The sequence below is a fragment of the Agrilus planipennis genome, unplaced genomic scaffold (assembly GCF_000699045.2).
Source record: "Agrilus planipennis isolate EAB-ADULT unplaced genomic scaffold, Apla_2.0 scaffold156, whole genome shotgun sequence".
Lineage (NCBI taxonomy): Eukaryota > Metazoa > Arthropoda > Insecta > Coleoptera > Buprestidae > Agrilus > Agrilus planipennis.
The window spans coordinates 481,872-504,011 of NW_020438859.1; the positions used below are offsets into that span (position 1 = coordinate 481,872).

Consider the following 22,140-nt stretch of genomic DNA (forward strand, 5'->3'; position numbering starts at 1 on the left):
CTGTGCACTCACAAATAAGGTTCCAATTTATCCAATAAAATATTCTCGTAAAGTTTCATTTCTTTAGTCTTGTCTTGACTGATTTCGATGAGTGCCGCATCACTGGGCCCAAAAATGGTCCCAAGACCCGCAGTCCTTTTTTGCTGAAAATCAGCCAGTTGCCTCGTCAGTTCCTCTTTGGCTCTGTTCCTCGCTTTCCAGAAAATCTTTCTCAAGATCTCCTCCTTATCAAACTCGTTACTCAAATTTTCGTCTATTTCTCGGGCTATGTTCTCGTCTACATTACTAAGGCGCAATGGCTGCAAAATGAAAAATTAACCCACGAATACTTACGGTACGGTAAAGACTTACGGCACCCGGTACGAGAAAGCTGGAGTGAATCTCGAAAGCCCATTTGCGCATTTCTTTGGCGTTGCCTTCTTTGTACAAGTCGGTGATCAAATAAAATAATAAACTACTAGGATCCGAATTAGAAAGGACGTAGTTCATGAACACAGCTAGATGTGGGGTGTGTTCCCACAGGCGTGAGAGGGATTTGAACGGACCGTGGTCCTCCAAATGACCCTAAAACAGTTCTTTTGTTATCCGCACGAACATCATTGTTTTACGTACTGAAACTTACAACTTCTGGGTCGGATATTTCGTCGTCCTCCATGCTTATGATGGGTTGCTGTGCCGTTTGTGGCGTTGCAGCATGGATGGGCGAACTGTTGGCGATAACCCGTCCCATGTTACCGGGACTGGTCGCAACCGTTCTTAGAGGAGACGCATCGGTTGACGAAACGTCAACCGTTGTCTAAAATTTGCATTAAAAAATGCAATTATTAGTAGACCAATAGAAAAAAAAGGTTCTTTATAAACCCAAGATTAAAAAATTGGTACACACAATAAAGGGTAGGCGGGAAAAGGGGTCAAAAAAAATAAAAATAATTATTTTATTTCAGTATTATTAATCAATACTGCGAAAAGTAATTTCTTTATCTCGCGTGCATTTATTTTTAACCCTCCCCTTCATAATTCTGTGCCCTTCCCTCAATTATTGAACACTTTTAAAATAACCCCACGATAAATTCGTGTCAAGTGAGTAAAAAAGGCTTGACAATATTAGATAAAGGAAACAAATGTTTTTTTATTATTTATTTGATATCAGATTTATTACCTCCTCAAACGGCCCATCTCCATCGTCTGTATTAGCAGAGCTTCTATTGCTCCCACTACAGAACTGCTTTCTGCTGTTAAGAGGACTGGGATAGGGAGGTGGGGGAGTGCCTGGAGGCGTTGGAGCCGACTCCCACCCCTCCGACCTCGAAAGGTTGTCCATGCTTTCGGAAGCTATGAGCCTCTTTGAGGCTTCCGCCGGTGTTAGCATACACAAGGAATCCGGACTGGATTTTGTGCGATGATGTGTATGATTGGAAGACTGGAATGCAAAATTGTAACTTATTTTCGAAAAACAAAAGCACGCGAATTAAAAGATATTTTAATTATCATGGAGACAACAACTCAAACATGTCGTTGTTATTGAAATTATTAGGTACTATAAAAATAACAAAGCATTCATGGATAGTGTCTTGATTTTCTGACACAAAAGACACTAAAATAAAACTCCGGAATGACTAATAAGTAGTACAAACAAGCAATTGGTGCCAAAAAGCATAAAACGGTTTGCATTTCGAGAACAATATGTCTTTTAAGTTACAACAATAAAAAATATAAAAACAAATACAATTGCTACGACACTGCCAAACATTTCAAGTAAATATAAGAAAAAAAAAAATAGAGTATTGTCTTGTTTCACTGGTGCGTGATTAATGAAATTGTGCTGTGCAATTGTTTTACTAATTAATAACTTGAAAACCTGGTACCCTTTCAAGCGGTCTTTAGTAGCGATAGCTCGAGCTAAAAACACCCCAACACCCTTAGAAACATTATGAAATATGTATGTAGTATATATAATATGTACATTGTCAGGAAAACACGCTGGTAAAAATAATATAAACGCTTTTGTGCAGAAACTACTAAATATACAATAAATACAATTAATTGTTAAACAAACAAACAAATAAGAAATAACATAATTAATATTCTTTTATTTATGTGTGGCTCAGGCGGGAATAATTTCTGCTTTCTTACTTAAAAAGCATTAAAAATTAACTACTTATAATAAAACATCAGTATGTATTTGAAAATCAAAAAAAAAAAAAAAAAAGAAAAGGAAAAAAAATGATTAAGTAAACCATAAAAATTTTACAATTTTACTTACACAGTTGTTAATAAGTGGAGTGCATGTCGCCACAAGTGGATACAACATTTGTTTACTAAGTGAATTAGCAGCGTCTGCGTCCTGAGTTCCGGAAGGATCGCTTACCGGAGCTCGGGGGGGCAGGGGAGGTGGGACGGAAGGATCAATGGAATAAAGGAGGTTCTCCACCATGTGCCCATCGCTCGGATCCGAATTCGATTTGACCATTTTTGACGACGATTTACGCGGTATTTTCGAATTTAAACTTTTCGACATCGCCTTACTGTTCACATACGATGTTCGTTTGTTATCGATTGAATTTATAGAGGAAGTGTCGGGGGGGCGATTGTTACGTTTCGGTAGGGGCGGGGGCGCGTCACTGAAGTCGTTATCGGACACGAAATCGGGCGACCGGGTGAGACTTTGCGACATCTTGTGCAACTTTGGGGGGTGAGTTGTAAAAGAACGATTCAAAAGGTGGGGCGGGGGAGACTTTGGTAAAGGTGGGGGAGTGTCATCTAGTTTACTGAATGAATGAGTGGTTGACGGGGACTGCTGTAAGAGAGAGATAGTAAAGCAATGTTAGTTCGGTGTCAATTAGCGAAAAAAATTGATAAGTAAATACGTCGCTTAATTCTTTTATGAAGTCGGAAAACAAAGACACAGATATGGAAATATTACATAAAAACTAAACAAAATTAGTGACATCGTAACAGAATTAAGCGTAGTAGACTTGAAAATTAGGCAATCACCATATGATATTGCAAAGATTGTTTTCTGTAAGTACTGTCAACCTCATTGTTTCTAAATATGTTTGTATTATTATGAATAGTTAAAACTCAAGATGGTTAACGTACACTCGACTATTATAAATAGTGAATCATCAATACATTCAGTTCGCCGAAATGTATGAGAACGAAAGAAAAATTGAGTGATAGGGCAGAAGGTTTACAGCAAACTAATAAGTGTTAAGAACCGAAGAAAATACAATAAACACTTATGAGCCGCGAACCTCTCCGACTTTCTTTCATTCTTTCTTTGACATTTCGGCGAAACTAACAACTATATACATGATGTTTCATTACTTATGATAGTCTACAGTATACGGCTTTTTCGTTCTAGAGCTGAGCAGAGCTTTAGTGCTTTGTATTTGAATATGTGCTTCCAGTCCTGCAAATGCTTGAAAGCACTGTAATTCAAACCTTTTCATGGACAACTAGTTGGGAATTGGTAAACGATTTACTTTATAAATTGTAATTCAAAGGACTTTGAATGTGCTTGAAGCACTTTGTTTAGGAATTTTAACGAAAATGCTTTCGAAATAATTGGTAACTGGAACTCCTGATAAGGAATTTGGTCAGCTCTGCTTCCCGAGATAAAAATGTTCAGTCTCTCAAACTCTCTGAAAGCGAGACTCGAGTCTCCGTCTCTCTGGTGTCGCTGAGAGAGGCTGTCGAGAGACTGTCAAAAAACTGTTTAGAGTCTCTGAACGAGGGACTCGGAATCGCTCATAGAGAGATCCTCATTTCGTATCCAGTCTCTGAACGAGAGACTCGAATCTCTGAACGAGAGACTAGAGTCGCTCATAGAGAGATCCTCATTTCGTATCCAGTCTCTGAACGAGAGACTCGAATCTCTGAACGAGAAACTCGAATCTCTCAATAAGTGGTGTCTCGAGAGACGTGGTTAAAATTTTTTAAGTTCAACATATTTCAGAGATCCCAGTCTTTCTACGAGAGACTCTCAATTTTTCAGTTTTATTCATTTAGTCTCTCTGTGAGAGACTCGAATCTCTGAATAAACAATTTTACTGTTCGAGTCTCTCACACAGAGACTGTGAGAGATCCATAAAAACACCTAGGCAATAACTGAGAGACTGTGAGAGACTGTGAGAGACGCTCCCATAGACACTGAAAGACTCTGAGAGACTGAAAATTTTTGTCTAGGGTTACTACTCATGTAAATTTTAAAAACAAACTATGAGTGAACTAACATTGTTTTCACCCCACAGGAAACTGTTACGAAGAATAGGACACAAGGTGTTACATACCGGGTTTAATAATGTAATTCGTTATTCTATTTGATTTAAATTAAGTACGTACTTATACGAAAGAAAAAATGTCGTTGTTTGAAAAGCGAATAAAGAATACAAAACCATGCCATCAACAACAAAAACAACAACAACAACAACAACAAAAGAACAGCAATAACAACACCAAGCCGTTCCAATCTTTGCAACATCGATTATAATAACAACTACATATTATAGGTATTTCATGACAGACTTCAACAACACTTCCATATTATGTAGGTAATTCGAAAAAGCCACTGAAAGTAAACCACTAAACCAACAACCATTGAAGCCAACCACTGAACAATGACTTTAATATTAATAAAATTATTTGTAAATGAGACGTAAGATATTACATATGTATGTATATGTATTATACAGTGTACGAACCTACCTATATAATGCAATGTATTACTCACATACCCATTAACTTTTTTCTTATGATGGTAATTATTTCCGCGGGAACTCACCTCATTTTGCGATTTAACTTGAGGATGCAGGATAGACTGAAGCTTCTGGAGATTGCTCTCGGCCTTCAGTAATTTTTCGGCTTTCTTCTCGTTCGGAGCGATCGCTATCTCGCTTCTTAATTGGTCAATAAACCTTTGCTCCTTCTCAATCATCAGTCTAATTTGCTGTTCCCGTTCCAACTGCAGCTGATACTGCTTTTCGTGCTAAAATCCCAACAATAACAACGTCAGCCAACACTGACACCAACATGCGTACATACCTATTAATCTAATATTATTTATTTACTTAATACAGTAGAAAACTCAATAACCCCATATTAAATGTGATTAGACGAGCTGTTCAGGCGAAGCGTCAATTGACGAAACGTAGGTGCATTACGAAATGTAAAATGTAACCCCTAAATATAGTAAACTAAATAAGACAATTAAAATACCTTTTTGTTACTGTGTCGCATTTCCAAGCGGAAACTGCCACCCCTTCTAACAAAAGTAAACTCCAACATTTTAACACTTAATTAAAACGCGTAGCATTGCAATCAGCAACGAATTTCAATTAACAACAAATGCAAAATCATATCAAACTTTAACGCAATCTTATACCTTTTCCTGGAAATAGCACACAAACAGCTGCACAGAGTTCTCGTTAGATAATTGTTTAACCTTTCCCGACACCAACATCTCTCTCTTATCACTTTGTTGTGAAGCCAGCAAGTCTGGCGGATCGCATAAATAAACTTTGTACTCAATAACAAAATACGTAAGTTTGAAATTTTTTATTACATACGTATGTATGTACTTAGATAATGATTAGAATCATCACATCATGCACTTGTTTTGCGAAATATGTAAGAAACATCAAAGTTAGCCGTAAAAAAATCGTGCTGTAACTAACTTTTAAAAAGTTAGTGTTCTTGACCCTACCGAATAATAACAACGTCCAAAATGAAACTTGTTATCACAAATAACAAACCTTTCTTTATTTACCCATTCATAACACGATAATAAAATCAATTTACCAAAGTTATTAATTACGTAAATACGGTATACAGGGTGGTTTGTGGATAGTATTAAAACGAATTTACACATGTAGTGCCATATTTATGCCATGCTACAGCAATATCCTTTCGTTATTCACTAAACCTTCGCGTTTAAATTCCGCAGAAACTGTCTCACAATAAGCCCTTCAACTGACATGCCCCTGCTATGTCGCTATCAGGTCGTTTCTAAAGTTACGACCACGACGGACACGGCACGTCAGGCAAACAGTACCTATGTGTGAATCGGCCTTTATTATGTGTACAATCTGCCTGATGTAAATAAATACAGATGTGGTTTCTAACGACAATGGAGGTTTGGACAACTTTATTAATTTTATTTATGTCTTACATCAACTGGTTGGGGTCCGGTAATTCTTTGAGAGGCGGGGGTGGTAAGCGGTCGAGATGTCTGGACAAAACTTGGAGACCCCATCTCTTTATGAGCTCCCGCCCTCTGCTGTACGGTCAAGACAACTTGATTTGATTCTGAAAGTAAAAAAATTAGACATGCAACATTCCCAGGTTGATCATTTATTGATTAGTAGATGTAATTATTATATTATTACCGCAATTAAATAAAAATTGTATATTATAGGTTCTTAAAAGTAACTATATCTATGATAACCTCCACCAATTTGTTGTAAAACATAGGTATGTATATATCTTGTTAAAGTTTGATTTAGAAAATAAAAATATATAAAAGTTGATTGTGTTTAAAGCTTTTGCTGGATCGTCGAATTGTAGTGCAAAAGTTTCACTCAAATAAATCTAACGGTTTTTGAGAAAATCACGGGCATAGAAACGTGAAAGAAGAACTAAGTACTTAAAATTAATCACTTTAGATTTGTTTGCATCAGAAATATTTTGCTGGACGCGAAAAAATGCGTTTTACAGGCCAGCCATCGTCGTCATGATGAGGTGAGTATATGCGAAAATATTCGGCCTGGTTTCGTACAAATTACTCTATTGACAAGCAAGAATGAAACAACTTTGTTTCAAATATGTGTCGGCTGGCAATTTAAAAATCTAGTCAAATAATAAAGGTACTACAACACGATGACCCGCGGTTGTCCACACGTATGACCAAAAGTGATACAAACATATTGGGCACCTTACTACATTCAATACAACGGACAACTAAATATACATTTACAAACATGACCTACAATTCGGTAGCCAATTTTAAACTCGGAATAGTCACGCACATTAAACTTACGCATAATGAATTAGTTAGAAAGAGGGTATCTAAATTATTATTAATCTTTCATCATTTAAGCATTCGGTTTTGTTCTTTGAAAAACCTACAGAATCCTAAACAAAAGATTAAAACTGTACCTGACGGTAAGATTTTGTGGCATATAAGAACGCATCCATTTACATAATATAAAGCAGTTAATGTTAAAATGTTTATTTGAATTCACTCGGCAAACAGGTACGTAACTCTACTAGAACTTTGCTCAATAAAAATAAACTGGCGTTTTTCTCGAAAACGCGTAAATTACGCGTAGACACAGTCTGGAAAATTCGATCCTTAAAACAATATCCAAATGTTATCCAGGAAATAAAGTGTTTCCGACGAAAGCGCACGTCAACAAACTTCAATTTATGAACGAATTTCTTAGTATTGTGAATTTGTCATTTAAAAAAATAAAATAAAAAGGTCGAATGCTAGAATGTAGTCTGACCTCAAATCGCTCTAAAATCACTGATATTAAAATTACAAACATTATGTTTTAATATAAGAACCTAAATTGAAAGAGTCATTTGTCCGAAAAGTGGCTGACGATGCATCTCCATTCTTCTGCATTTTCAGGAAATTGTTGCATTGTTCTCTTAATTTTTCCGATACTTTCTCATTTTTAACGTTTTCTATTTTCATAACAACTGAAACCTTTCTAATTTTCTCATTTCCATTTTTAATAAATTTAAAAATTAAATATTCGCGGACGCTATGATATTGACCTTAGGATTTTAAAATTTAATTTCATGTCATCCTGGAGCTTCCATCTTTTTATTTAAAAATTTTGTTCGCACACATTTATTGAATTTGCACATCACAATAGAATAGTCTCCCCACTACCTGTGTTTGTTTATATAACATTTCAGAAATCTTACTGATCATGAGACAAGCAATGATGCAATTGATATTTACGGAATGGACATTCTCGGACATCTAACAGTATGCGAATGCTCTGTGTACGTAACAAAAATTTTATGAATAAAAAGGCAAACAGACGCGCAATAAGTTCTAATAGGACACAATTCCTTGTTAGCTACCTAATAAGAGAACTAAGTATAATCTAGTTTTGTCTAGCCACAAAACAATAAAAGTAGACGACCAGTTTTATCCTAATAATAAATAATTAGAGTAGCATTTACGAAAAGCAAAAGAATAAAACTGTTTTTATGGTGAATACTAGAGAAAAGCGAAGCATGTAGTTATTTTGTTTCTTTTTTCCACCTGAACAAGCCTACCGTGCTCTCTGTATTATATCAATTCATTAATTTCGCGAGATGCCAGATACATATGTTACAATATGTAGTCCTTGTTTAATGAATAAACAATGTAAACAGTATCAGCAAATGAAACATTGCAAGAAGCACGAGTTCCAGTTAATTTTTACAAATGTTTGTGCCGATAACACACGAAATGTTATAACAACATTGACAGCGGCGCGTTTGATATGTAAAAATGTTGTGCAAGTATCATTGAAAACAACCATTCGTCAATATAGATAAATAACATGCAATAAATTCTAATTAATTTATATGGAAAATGACCATTTACATAAATATCTGACGCTACATTACGCACAACTCGTAATCGTTAAATGATAGAAGCATTTAAAACACAATAATAATAAAATATCTGTATGTATGCAGGTATCAATAACAGTATGTAACACTACTCGCAAGATTCACATTGATTTTTATAATTTTAATTGTACTCGTTCCCTATACGATAACATATTGACATTGATACACCTACCTACAAATTTATATTAACATACTTCCGAAAAATCAATCGCAGCGATAATCAGTAGCTTAATTTTTTAAGCGGAAATACACTATAAATTTTCACTGCGCTACCTACTCAATATTATATTATGGAAAACAAGAAAAACGGAGGTTAGGTTGCATTAGGTTAGGTTAGGTTACGGTAGGAAAAGACAACACGAACGAAATTCTTAAATAGTCTGACATCGTGATCTCAGATTGTAAGGAATGTTAGAGGTGATATTAACAACAGTAAATAAATATATATAGAAAAGCGATGCCCACTAAACAGAAATTAAAAAATACGATATAGCAGATGGAGGATCGAATTAGAGAAACTTGCCGGTAATTTATGCAGAATGTGCTAGTGTAAATGCCTATTAAATTTTGCAACATATTAATATCTTTTATTTGTATGATGTATATTGTGTATAATATGTAGACGTTATTAGAATTCTAGAGAAGTTTACGGTAGCATTGTTTTAAAATCGCGATAAACACGTGTCGTGTTTAGCAATTTGTCTCTAACTGCAAGTGAAAGAACTAGCTACTTCATTACTTTGCATTAATATAGTACTACGGGACGGCACAACACTGCAGATAGAGACCAAAACGTAAGAAGAAAAAAGAAAAAACCAAAACAACTAGGTACTGGCGGCACGCCTTTTAATGCTTACGTAATGGTCATTTGTCGCAGTGAACTAATTATTTCATGAAATGCAAATCTAAACTGCATGATGTAGGCACAGATCAATTCAGGAAGTCAGATAAGTCAGGACGGAAGGGAGTAGCAGGGATATAAAGCAGAGGATAGGGCAGGGTCGAGTCGCCTTTAATAAAAAAAAGTCACTTCTATGCCCGTGAACGATTAATTTGGAAATTCGAAAAAGGTTGTTAAAGGTGTATGTTTGGAGCACGGCGCTGTACGGATGCGAAACATGGACAGTGGGCGCGGCGGAAAAGAAAAGGTTAGAACCGTTCGAAATGTGGTGTTACAGGCAAATGATGAGGATAACATGGATAGAAAAGGTTAGAAATGAAGAGGTATTAGAAATAATAGAAGAACAGAGGACTCTATTGAAATCAATAAGAAATAGGATGGTAAGACACCTTCTCAGACATTAAGGGCTAGTCAGAGACATATTAGAAACAGAAGCAGGAGTTAGAAGGGGTAGAGGTAGACCTAGATTAGATTACTGTGTGCAAATAGTTAAGGATGTGGATTGTTCTGGTTTTAGGGAAATGCGATGTTTAGTTCAGGATAGGAAAGAATGGAGATACGTGTCCAACCAGTCTTAGAACTGACGACCTTATGATGATGAAAGTAACAAATCTAAAACTGAATCGCTACACATATTGCAATCTTAATTTGCATAATTTGCACTGATTCAAAATGGTCAATCACAACTTGTTCGTAAGAACATCTACGAGGGTGGATTGATAAGTTTCCGGCCTAACCAAGAGATGACGCCACTAGGCCTACCTTGAGGTGACATTCTATAGTACCATCCTTGGATAGCTTGTAGCTATAGTTTCAGCCCGATCTCCTTGCTAGTGTAGGTTTGACAGCACGCTGAACAAGACGCCTCTGTGGTTTTCGTAAAAATGGAAAAGCAGGAAAATCGTGCTGTCATCAAATACTTTTATTTGAAGGGGTTAACGCCGAAGGAAATTAAAAAAGAGATGGACTCAACACTGGGGACATCCTCCCCGTCATATTCAACCGTTAAGCAGTGGGTTTCCGAGTTTAAAAAGGGTCGTGTGAGCACCTCTGATGGGCCTCGCTCAGGACGCCCCGTTGAGGTCACAACTCCAGATATGATCGAAAAAATTCATCAAATAGTGCTGGGAGACCGCAGATTGAAAGTGCGTGAGATAGCTGAGACCTGTAAGATGTCATATGAACGTGTGCAACATATTTTGCACCAACATTTGCATATGGAAAAGCTCTGTGCAAGATGGGTGCCGCGTTTGCTAACAGTCGACCAAAAATTGATTCGAAAAAACATTTCTACCGCAAATTTGTCATTGTATAAGCGTAATCCAAGCGAATTTTTGCGTCGATTCGTAACCGTTGACGAAACGTGGGTCCACCACTACACTCCTGAAACCAAAGAACAGTCTAAACAGTGGATTGGACCAGGGGAACCAACTCCAAAGAAGGCAAAAACAATTTTTTCGGCGAACAAGGTTATGGCTACTGTTTTTTGGGATGCAAGAGGTATTATATACATTGATTACCTTGCAAAGGGTAATACTATCACTGGTCAATACTACGCAGACTTATTGCAACGTTTGAGCCACGAGGTGAAAATTAAACGACCTCATCTGGCGAAGAAAAAAATCTTGTTTCATCACGATAACGCACCAGCGCACACGTCAATCGTTGCGACGGCTAAAATCAACGATCTAAAGTTTGAATTGATGCCGCACCCTCCTTACTCTCCAGACCTAGCCCCGAGTGACTATTTTCTGTTCCCTAATCTCAAAAAATGGCTTGGCGGTAAGAGATTTGCGGACAATGAAGAAGTAATCGAAGCTGTAAATGGTTATTTTGAGGAGCTTGACGAATCAGTCTATAGAGATGGCATTAATAGACTGGAACACCGCTATGAGAAATGTATCAGCCTTGGAGGAGATTATGTTGAGAAATAAAAAAAAAAAATTTTTAAAAACCTTGTTTTTCTTGGTCAGGCCGGAAACTTATCAATCCACCCTCGTATGTATTGGTACAATTTTAAAAAATTGGCATTTCGCGATGTGAAAGCATCTTAAAATATACCTAACGTAATTTAATGATGTTCTCATGGCTTCTGTAGCAAATATATTGCGGTCCACCTTGACTTTTTCCCCAAAGCACACTTGACCTTTGTGTGGTGTATTTTACCTACATACACTCTGGACAAAGAACACTTTTATAAATAATATTTGCATTCGCATTAAATGTTTGGACGTGGGTGGGCGGGAGACACTATTTTTGTCGAATGGTAAGTACCTATAGCCACAATGACTAATTGCATAAGTAAATGTAGCTGTGTGTATTATTATGTGTATGCTCGTTAAAAGAATGCTTTTTAAAAATTTCCAGTTTACGTAACCAGTACAGATGCAACACATACATTTAACCGGAGATCAAACATGAAACTATTTCCGATTTCAACTATTCCGATCTTCCAAATGTTCCAAAAAGACTAGCCCCGCGCTGTTTCCAATCAGTCGGTACTTTTAGTCCTGTGGGTATCATCATGTAGAACTTTTTCGATGTTTTTGAGTTCTTCTGCTCATGTTAACAGATGATACAAATGTAAAAATTTCACCAATTACCTGTATTCTAATGGCGTGCGATTTTATCACGCTTACGACCTGCACTCTTTTTTAAAAAACATACAAAACCTGACTGTCTGACTGCTTGACTAGACCCAAATGTTCAAAGATACTACCTTTCTAATCCAAAACTAATCAAAATTATCTAAAGTGAGCCCCATTTGAACCAGATATGCGGGATAGAGCGCGGACCACTGCCCTAACAGAAAAAAATTAAAACTTCCACACTTCAGTTCGATAGTTCATTTATTTTCCTTTTAATGTATCTATACCTCGTAGTTATTTTAAAAAAGTTTGTCTACAAAATAAGTTTCAATTAATCGTGAAACAGAGTCCGAGTTGAAATAAAACTGTTCGTAAATAAAGAGAAAAGGGAATTGTACCAAAATTAGACTATTTGCATACGCATTAGCCAGCTATGCAAATCACGATTTTTTCTAATTAGGTCTAGGACGTGCGAATTAAATTCACAATTAGCTGCACACGCTGCCGTTCCATTTTAAATTCGGCTACAGGGTAATCAACAAGCAGTCATACGTTAGTGCACACATCCGAAAGGTGTATTTTTTATCGTAAAACCTTCAATATTTATAAACCTTATGGTTTGGTTTTACTGGTAACAAGCTGTTCACATTATGCGGTGTTCACATTGTCGAGTGCCTACGGTATTGTATAAAACGAAGTAACTTATACACAGATCGATAAAAAGAAACTATTTATGCCCTGTCAATGTGAAATCGATCATCAAATGTGGTTGTACAAAATACGTGCCAAAATCATCAGTCAAAAAAAAGTACAGATGTTTATAGGTATAAATAAATAATACAGTTTGAAAATATCACCTCAAGCTACCACACACAACTTCAAAGACAAGTATGCATTCGATTTCAATAAAAAAAAAACAAAAATACGTTCTTTAAAGAAGAAAATTTCACTGGCTTCAAATAGATACAATTAACTTTTTTAATATTGTTTACCCAAAACACTTCTATTTTTATTTAAGCCGAATCACTAAAAATTAGTTAGCCACCTATTAAAATATAACTAATTTACGATAAGTGAAATGGCTCATTGATTGCACAAATAAAACTAGGGAAGTTATAAATATTTATTTTTTAATTTTGTGTCTTGGAGCTAGGTAATACCTATTTTAATATTTTTTCTTTATTGTTTAAGGAAAATACCAATACAACTGAATCTATTTCTCTAATTGTAAAAGTACAAATGTTTTCGAAAAATATAATAAAAAATCGCTCTTTTCCGTTGGGGTAAATATGAAAATCGAAAACATGTAGCTCAACAAAAATAACTACATAATAATAACCACATTCACTGCCAAAAATACGTCTAAAATCAAGATTTTAGATCAACTTTTGGCGCCTTCGCTTATTCACTTGTAATAATGAACCGTTTGATCATTGAATGGAGTGACACTGACATTAGAGAAATAACAAATGCCTACCAATTAATGATTTACAAAAAGTGTTATGTATTATACATATGATCCTACATACTATGGCGTATGAATAATTGAGAAAAGAATGCGACAGAATGCGGTTAAAAAAGAAAAACAAAATTCCATCACTTAATCAGTTTCCTACAAAATAATTTACTTCTACAGTTTATTAAAGCATCATATTATGTAGGTGAAATACTTTATTATGTCGTAGACAAATCGATGAAAAAAATAAAAAGTTTATCTTTCTTACCAAGGGGTAAAACCCTCAAAAAGACATGCGTTATAAAATATAAAAAAAAATACCTGTCAGGGAGGGAATATTCGCGAAAATTTAAACATGGATAGATACTTAACATAAGTATAATTTTTTCAATGATACTGCACCATGGTCTTGTTTCTTTGGTCAATGCGTTAATTAATATTCTTTGTCTTTCACATGAGGAAACTTGGGCAAGAATCAGATGTGGAAACATGCGAGCAGGCTGGGGAAGAAAGTTTCCATGAATGGGATTGTAAGAAAAAGAAAAATGTGGCGAGAGGGTATTTTTAATGAGTTGTAAAGAGGCAATGGAAAATCAAAAATAAAGGAAGCTAACTTTAAGGGTAGAAGTATTTGATTCTTTTCGACCAACTTGAGATAATTTGAGAGAATATGTTCTTTAACTGGACAACTTACTTATATTGTATATTGCATAAAACAAATTGTAACGAGAATATATATAATATTCACTGTCTATTGTACAGTTTCTTGAATTCGAAATTCTAACTTGTAATGAAAATATATTGCTGCATGTAACCGCCCCATTCTTTGACCGCCCTACTGCTAGAGGCACCTTTTGAATCCTTACTGGGAACGACCTCAGATAAACAACAGTATTTTAAAATTGCGGTTACTTTAAAATAACATGCCAATTTTCAACTGGGAATTCCCGATAGATAAAAAGATTACGATGGCATTGTTATTCAGCGAAAATTCGAATGTTGGCGAACTTTTAACGCACAACATATTGCCCCTATTTAATATGGAGGAAACGGTGTAAAGAAGCCTTCTGAATGGCAATGCAAACAAATGTATTCATGTTATGTGGCCTTTTTATGGCTGTGTGGTGTTGTTCAAAATAATTTTTCAGAAGTAAATTTCTTTTGAGTACTAACGATGAGTAACAACTGTTCTATTTAAATTCCACGATAATCAACTACACTTCAAGGAATATTCTATTAAACGATAATAGTAAATATGTAACGTACTTTAAAATGGTAAATTAGATTTTTCAAATCGAAAGATCAAAAGTATATATCGTCTTCGGCGAATTGAATGCTGCACCGGTGAAGCAACAATTAGATTGCATAATTAGGTCCTATAAACCCACATTTTAGTTCTAGTGGATCTATTATTACAGAAGCTATTATTATACAGATGCCTTACATTCAATACAGACATCCACTTGTAATAGCTGATCAATGGCGGTTATTCCGATCAATCTTCCCATCATACTATCTGGGTAGAGTCGAGATTTATTTCTCTTACAAAATAGGTATAACTTCTCTCATCATTCGAAAGAAATTCATTATCGCATGTTTAAACAAAAAAAAATTATTTGGAACGAAAATGGTGATTTAAATTTTCCACATTTTCCAATTTTAGCTTTATTTTTTATTCGATTAAAAGCAAATTCTCAATAATTTTACACCTATACAAATGTACATGGGTACGTATTTTTTCTTACTTTCATGACCACAATAGCATGTTCGAAGCCTACGTAGGTATATTTTTTTAAAATCGCCTTTTTCCCTTGGGCCAAAAAAACAGGTTTCTTTCAGGGGCTCTCTCGTCAAAAGCGAGCCAAAACTGTAGTTTTCGTTCATACAGCCGCTGATAATGACAACGAACGATGAAGATGATGATGATGATGGGCTATGTCATCCATAATAGTCGACCGACCCCCAAATTTATGCGCGAATGTGCCCGCTCTTATGGCCAGTGAAATACACATCAGGGAACTACATCAACGCTAACTCATCAAGAAAGAATTCTCTTTCAACGATGACAAACAAAAATACAAACATCCACAAAACCGGCCATCGTATTCAGAACAAATTAATGCGATTCTCTAGTGAAACTTGGAACTCAGTTGCCTATCAATTTGGAGTGTGTTATTCTACTAAAAGAAATTCTTTCCAACAGTTTTTAAAACTTACTAACTGTATGATATACTTTACTAACACACCTACACGATTTGCATATTCTGGAAGATCGGGGGAAAGTCAGCGACGTTCGGGGATTTCAGATTATAATTAGGAAACTAGGGAAACTATGTAAATTATTAAGAAGCAAGGAAATATAATCCAATGTAGTACAGCATTTGAGTTCATACATAATAATTCAAAATTTTATGAATTTTTAAGTTAATACCCATCTTAAGAACTCCAGTACGTAACTCAAACCTGCCAGAAAGATGATGAAACCTTTTCGATTTTTATCATCATAAGGTCGTCAGTCCTAAGACTGGTTGGACACGTATCTCCACTCTTTCTTATCCTGAGCTAATCTTCGCATTTCCCTAAAACTAGAGCAACCAATATCCTTAACTATTTGCGAACAGTAATCTAATCTAGCTCTACCTCTACCCCTCCTAACTCCCGTTTCTGTCTCTAATATGTCTCAGACTAGACCTTCATGTATGAGAAGGTGTCCTACCAACCTATCTCGCCTATTTTTTATTGACTTCCATCGAGTCCTCTGTTCTCCTATTCTATCTTTTGTTACGGATAAATTAACAGCCAAAAAATCACCTCTCTTTAAAACTAAAAACAGCCTGTTTTTAATTTTTAATTCAATATTACAATAAATGATACAAAAACGAATCGGTATTTCGAAAGTTGTCACCCATAACCTACTTACGGTTTATTCAATCTATTTATCACGTTAACGTAGGTAATTTTGTATATTATAAAAAATTAGGGGTTGATTTTGATAGCTTACCGATCGCCACCTCCTTTAATTATTTTCATATTCAGATTTAAACAGACCAGCAACTTGGAAATGTTAAAATGTTATAAGAAAACACGCGTGGCCAACACAAGTTAGTTCAAGAATTTGGGTGAACATCAAATAATGAATCACGCGTGTACGTGCACAGATATAAATATAATGCTTAACTCTAAATAGTTATATACACCGGTTTAATATCGTTTACTTATACTCATTATGAATATACCTGCACTAGTTAAATAAAATAAAACAATTAAGAATTTGTTTTTTAAACGATCACATTTCTAGAGGCATCTACATAATTAAAAAATAATATCAAAAACTAGGCTTATACTAAAGGTCTTTATCAGAAAAAAAAATTTCTATCGTTTCAGGGGAAGGCCCGAGCTAAAGTTAATAAGGGTGCTACTCACAAAAACATTTAGCAGAATATCTAGAAGCAGGGCAATCTTATTCTAAAATATATCACATTCAATTGCATGACTATTTAGGAGTACAAGGTTCTTTTAATCCAATGTAAGTGTCTTGTTGTTAGATTTTATCAAGGTAGTTTTTTAATTAGTCTCAAAAAGGGGTAAAATGTTGGTGTCGGTTTTACACTGGATTAAATAAAATCTTAACAATCCCTCTTGACTCTCACTCTCTATTCGTATCAAAACTAGGGGAAGAAACAGAAAATATATATAAAATAGTATAAAACGCGCCAATTGAAGAAAGTATAACATTCTCTCCCGGGTGTGAATTGCCTACTATTCCAAAGGAAGGCAACAGCTTTCAGATGGGGATGTCATACTGTAACGTCCTCCACATGAAAATTACCCTCTGAATCAAAGGCAAGAGTGGTAACTATGCAAAGGTTGGTAAAATACATTCCTAATAAGAAATAAATGCGCTCACCCGGAGGGGAAAGTTGTCCTTTAAAAACAGCGTACTATCAGTAGGGGTATGGTAAAATGTACTTTCCACCAGTGCGCGAGGCACTATGAGAGCAACAACGCTCCCCTTGCTCCTTTGTTTAGGTTACACATGGTGGAGCTGTGAAGCGCACAATAAAAGGATGCGATTCAACGAATTAATGAAAAAAGGACTTATTATCTTGTTATCAAGTGGAAATAAGGAATTCTTACAAATATACTTACGCTGAAGAGTTCGATTTTGATAATAATTCACGATAGGTATAAGTATCCTAGCTACCTAATGGTCCCTATCAGGTCAGATCCTTTACTTGTATTCAATTTACTAGTTAGGCAATTAATTATCAAAACAATATTGAAAACATTTTTTAGATATGTACCAATCGTCAATTATTTAGCAATTACTAACAGGTTCAAGTAATTAGTAACGGTATATATGAATGGCTATCAAAATTATATTTGTAGGTGCAGCACATACGTAACTATCGCAAAATATATATGAACTTATTTAAATGTTAACATGCTCAGTTTCCAAAAATTGTAACTTCAGTTATCTTATGTCATTTATTTATCTAATGTTTCTTTCTAAATACCTAATGTATCGTAATTTCGTATCAGTATTTGAACGTCTTCTTCACGTAATCATAAAACACACGCAATATTTCTCGTAAATTTCTGTTAAATTCGTAGTCGTATTTCAGAAGAAAGCAGTTCTAAGTTTAGACGTCAAGGTACCGAGAAATAAAACTCGTGAACACTTTGGTCTTTAATTCTGATAATTAATTAATCGAAATCTTAATAGTTAACTGCTATTACATATATCAGTTGTTGTTCCATTCGGCCTACGGCGTTTATGTTTATTACATCACCGTCATATGTATTTGCAATTTGATTCAAAATTCAAGTCTATGTATAACAATATGCATCAATCTAACGATAAAAGTGCATTTATGTGTACATGTAAATCGTTGCAAGTGGGTGTAATTCACAATCAGGCTTAAAAAAACTAAGTAAAAGTCACTTATGTATCTATATATATATACTTAGATGGCCTTCAAACACTGACACCATTAAAAAAAACATAGATTATTATCCCACCTGATTGTAACTACATCTAAAATTTAACGTTGGTTTTTACATACTAAGTACAGAGATTTATCAAAAAAATTAAAAAAATTGGCGCAGATAGGAGAAAAAATAATGTCGCAGGATATCAACAAATGTATCCAAATAAATTAAAAACATACCTATAAAAAAAGAAAACAATCGTCATGGACCCTTGCCAAAAGGCACTAAAACAAATGAAATCATCATTTTAAACTAATGATGCACGCACGATTTTAGATTAAAAGGATAGAACAAACGGTAATAAATAATCATGTGTTTTTATTGAATACAATCTTTGATTATGTCATGTAATAAACAGCAAAATACCCCAACGTGTTTAGGTACTTTTCTATTTTCATCAATCGAGTCATTAACGAAATCATTAGTAAAGCATATTAAGGAATTGCCTATTAACGACTTCTACCTTTACTGCACATGTAGTACTTCTAACAACAACCACGTTTTTGACATTGTGAGTTTTCAGACAATTCAAAAACGTAATCATTATTTTAAGACGAAATACGTAATAAATACAGGTGTATATCTAAGATGTACCAACGTAACTATTTATTTATTTATACACGAAATAGTAACGAGAAAGAAAATGTAATAATGTATGTAAATAAAGTAAAAACATTTTATTATATGATTACACATTTTGGTATATTTGCGCAAATGATGAAAAACAATTAAATCATTCAAAAATAAATAAGTTCATAAATATGCTTACAATTAGATTGTATGAAAATAGCAATAAAAGTAAAATACATATATGTAAAATAGTAACAATAAATTATTTAAACTAATTAACGAAACAATTACTGTTATATTAATGTGTAGGTAAACGTAGGTTTTATGAAACAAAACAGTCATTGTACGCTAGTTATGATTCATGATTCCAAAAAGTGTAAAAATAAATTGCACATCGTACCTGCAAGGAATCCAGTAGGTATACGTATGTGTGTCTAATAAAACTGCAATTACGTATCCTTTTCAAGGAGCGTTCGATAATGATCTTCCTCTACGATATTATTGATTCCATTAGTACAATTCACTTGGTGGGTGTATGAAACCATCGATTTAATTTCATAATCATAACCAATTGTATAAAATCACTTTCTTTAATTAATTATTAAGTTAATATATGTATGCATGTACACTGCCACTGGTGCATTTTCAAAATCATTTTAGTCACAGTAGGTATTAAAACAATAACTTGAAGAACACTCACTATCAGAATTGTTGTGAATTTCGCGACCCCGGCAAAAGAAAAAACAAGACGCGCTGTTCAAAAAGTACCCATTAATACCGGTACCGGCCCCAAATCCTAAACACCTCGATTTAGCAAATAAATTGTCCAAACAACTGTCCCGGCGCTGGGTACATTTTCCTATAGGAACATGCGTGCCAAACACAGTCGCGATTATTCGTTTAAACTCGAACTCATTCGTCGACATAAAAAGCATAAAAAATTAACTATTATACGCAGGTTAAACGAAATGTTTCAGCTATTTAGAAAGATACGAGGATATTATATGATGACGATGATGATGTATGACAGGGTGTTTCACTTAAAGAACTAACTTTCGCGTACATACTAGGTGGTAGTGTAATAAAAAAGTTGGGAAAACACAGCAGGAAGGACTGCTGCTACTAATTATTTAATTTAATAATTGAACTTTAAAACCTGTTTATTTATAATGTCCGTTAAAAAAAGTGGACAATTAGTAAGAATAAACAATAATTTTTTTATACGATTAATAGTACTGGTATTGTGCACCACGGAAGAATGTAAGGCATTATCTCCCGAGTGCAAATTGTCACCCAAGCGAAGGTTTTTCGGCGAACTTCCAGGTAGGTATGCCGTAATTCTTTACCAAGGCCCGTATAACATTTTTGCAATACACTTACCCCAAAAGTACGATTTTTCTCGATTTCAGGGACGAGAAAGTGCAATACAGCCTCCCAAGTAAGAAATCCCATTTACTTATTAGGATAGTATTTTAATGATAAAGCAATTAAACAAGGAATGGGAAGCTATCACAGCTTCATCGTATAATAGCTTGTATAGGAATTTCTCGTCGGATGGTTATGAGGCAGAGTATATGAGGCAAAGGGCCAGAAAAAGAGAATAAGTGTTGGCAAAATTAAAATATGGGAATATGGGAAGGGCCTTCAAAAAAAGATACACAGATTGGACTTGTAGATTGTGCGACGGGAGGGAAGAGAGTCTGACACTTTTGTTATGTTGTAAAGAGGCATTAAGAATATAGAGGGAGGGAATAAAAGTGTTTTGGAGGGAATTGACAGGAAACCGTAGTGAGGATAATTTTGAGAAAGTTGATAGTGGATGCTTTGAAGGGAGATATATGTGACGAATTGTGCGAATATTTTAGAAACAAATAAGGGAATACATGGGGTGTAAGATTTTGGAATAAGAGTGACAGGAGTTGGTTAAAAGAATGAAGGAATGTAGTGTTGTTGAGTGAAAGTAAAAATTGTGTGAATTGTGTAAAGAATTTATATTATTGTATTTTTTTCAGGCATGAAGGTCTAGTCAGAGACATATTAGAGGCAGGAACATAAGTTAGAAGGGGTAGAGGTAGAGCTAGATTAGATTACTGTTCGCAAATAGTTAAGAATGTGGATTGTTCCAGTTTTGAGGAAACGCGAAGATTAGCTCAGGATAGGAAGGAGTGGAAGTGCGTTTCCAACCAGTCTTAGGACTGACGACCTCACGATGATGATTTTTAGGATTTAGAGTTATGTTAACATAGTAGTTAATAAGATTGCAAATACCATAGGGTATACAACAAAATAAACTACTACTAATTTACTAGGGCAGTATTTTAATATCCCCGGCGTAGAAATTGCCACCCGGGCCCAAGGCTAGGATAGAAACCCCGCAGGAAATGATAAAATACGTCCCTCATATAAACAGTAAATGCGATTTCTTACCTGAAAGTTTGTGTTGCGCTTACGTCTCTGACATCAGAGAAAACATCGTACTTTCTTTAGATAAATAATTTCTGTAAGCACCTAATACACTTAATTAATAAACGAAGCAGTTTTTAGATTAATGTCATACGTACATACATTACATGTTAAAATAATTTGAATAAAATCGACACGCTGTCAAAAAATTGTTTTATTAGTAAATCATAAATAAATTATCCTTGATAAGACCTCCACCTTAAAAAGCTACAAAATAAAGACAATTAACAAGCAAAACAGATCAATAAATAATAATTTGCATTTAGTAAAATGGTTCACGAAATAATAAAACAAAATTTATTGCTTTATAAATTTATTAAATAGACATGTAATTTTTTTTAAATTCGCGATAATCACTTTCAAATTCTTCAGGATTTTCGTCCGATCCTTGACGATATTTTTTATCTAAAAATTGTTAGCACAGAATTGCTTATTAGTAGATATGTAAAACAGTAAGTAGTATCTCTAATCGTAAATGTATGTTAGTGGTTAAACAAGCACATATTATGTATAACATGTATTATAAAATACTC

At 34.7% G+C, this 22,140-nt stretch overlaps 1 protein-coding gene across 1 annotated transcript in view; it reads right to left on the reverse strand.

Annotated features, from left to right (window-relative positions):
• The window catches only part of LOC108741019 (rho guanine nucleotide exchange factor 11), a 123,184-nt gene that overhangs the window by 94,253 nt on the left and 6,791 nt on the right, over positions 1-22,140 (reverse strand). Inside the window, exons 5-11 of the mRNA XM_018475586.2 lie at positions 6,170-6,306; positions 4,784-4,987; positions 2,264-2,797; positions 1,160-1,420; positions 623-796; positions 352-564; positions 13-299 (exon numbers count right to left, since the gene is read on the reverse strand). Of these exons, the coding sequence (XP_018331088.1) occupies positions 13-299; positions 352-564; positions 623-796; positions 1,160-1,420; positions 2,264-2,797; positions 4,784-4,987; positions 6,170-6,306 (1,810 nt within the window). The remainder of the gene's footprint in view (positions 1-12; positions 300-351; positions 565-622; positions 797-1,159; positions 1,421-2,263; positions 2,798-4,783; positions 4,988-6,169; positions 6,307-22,140) is intronic.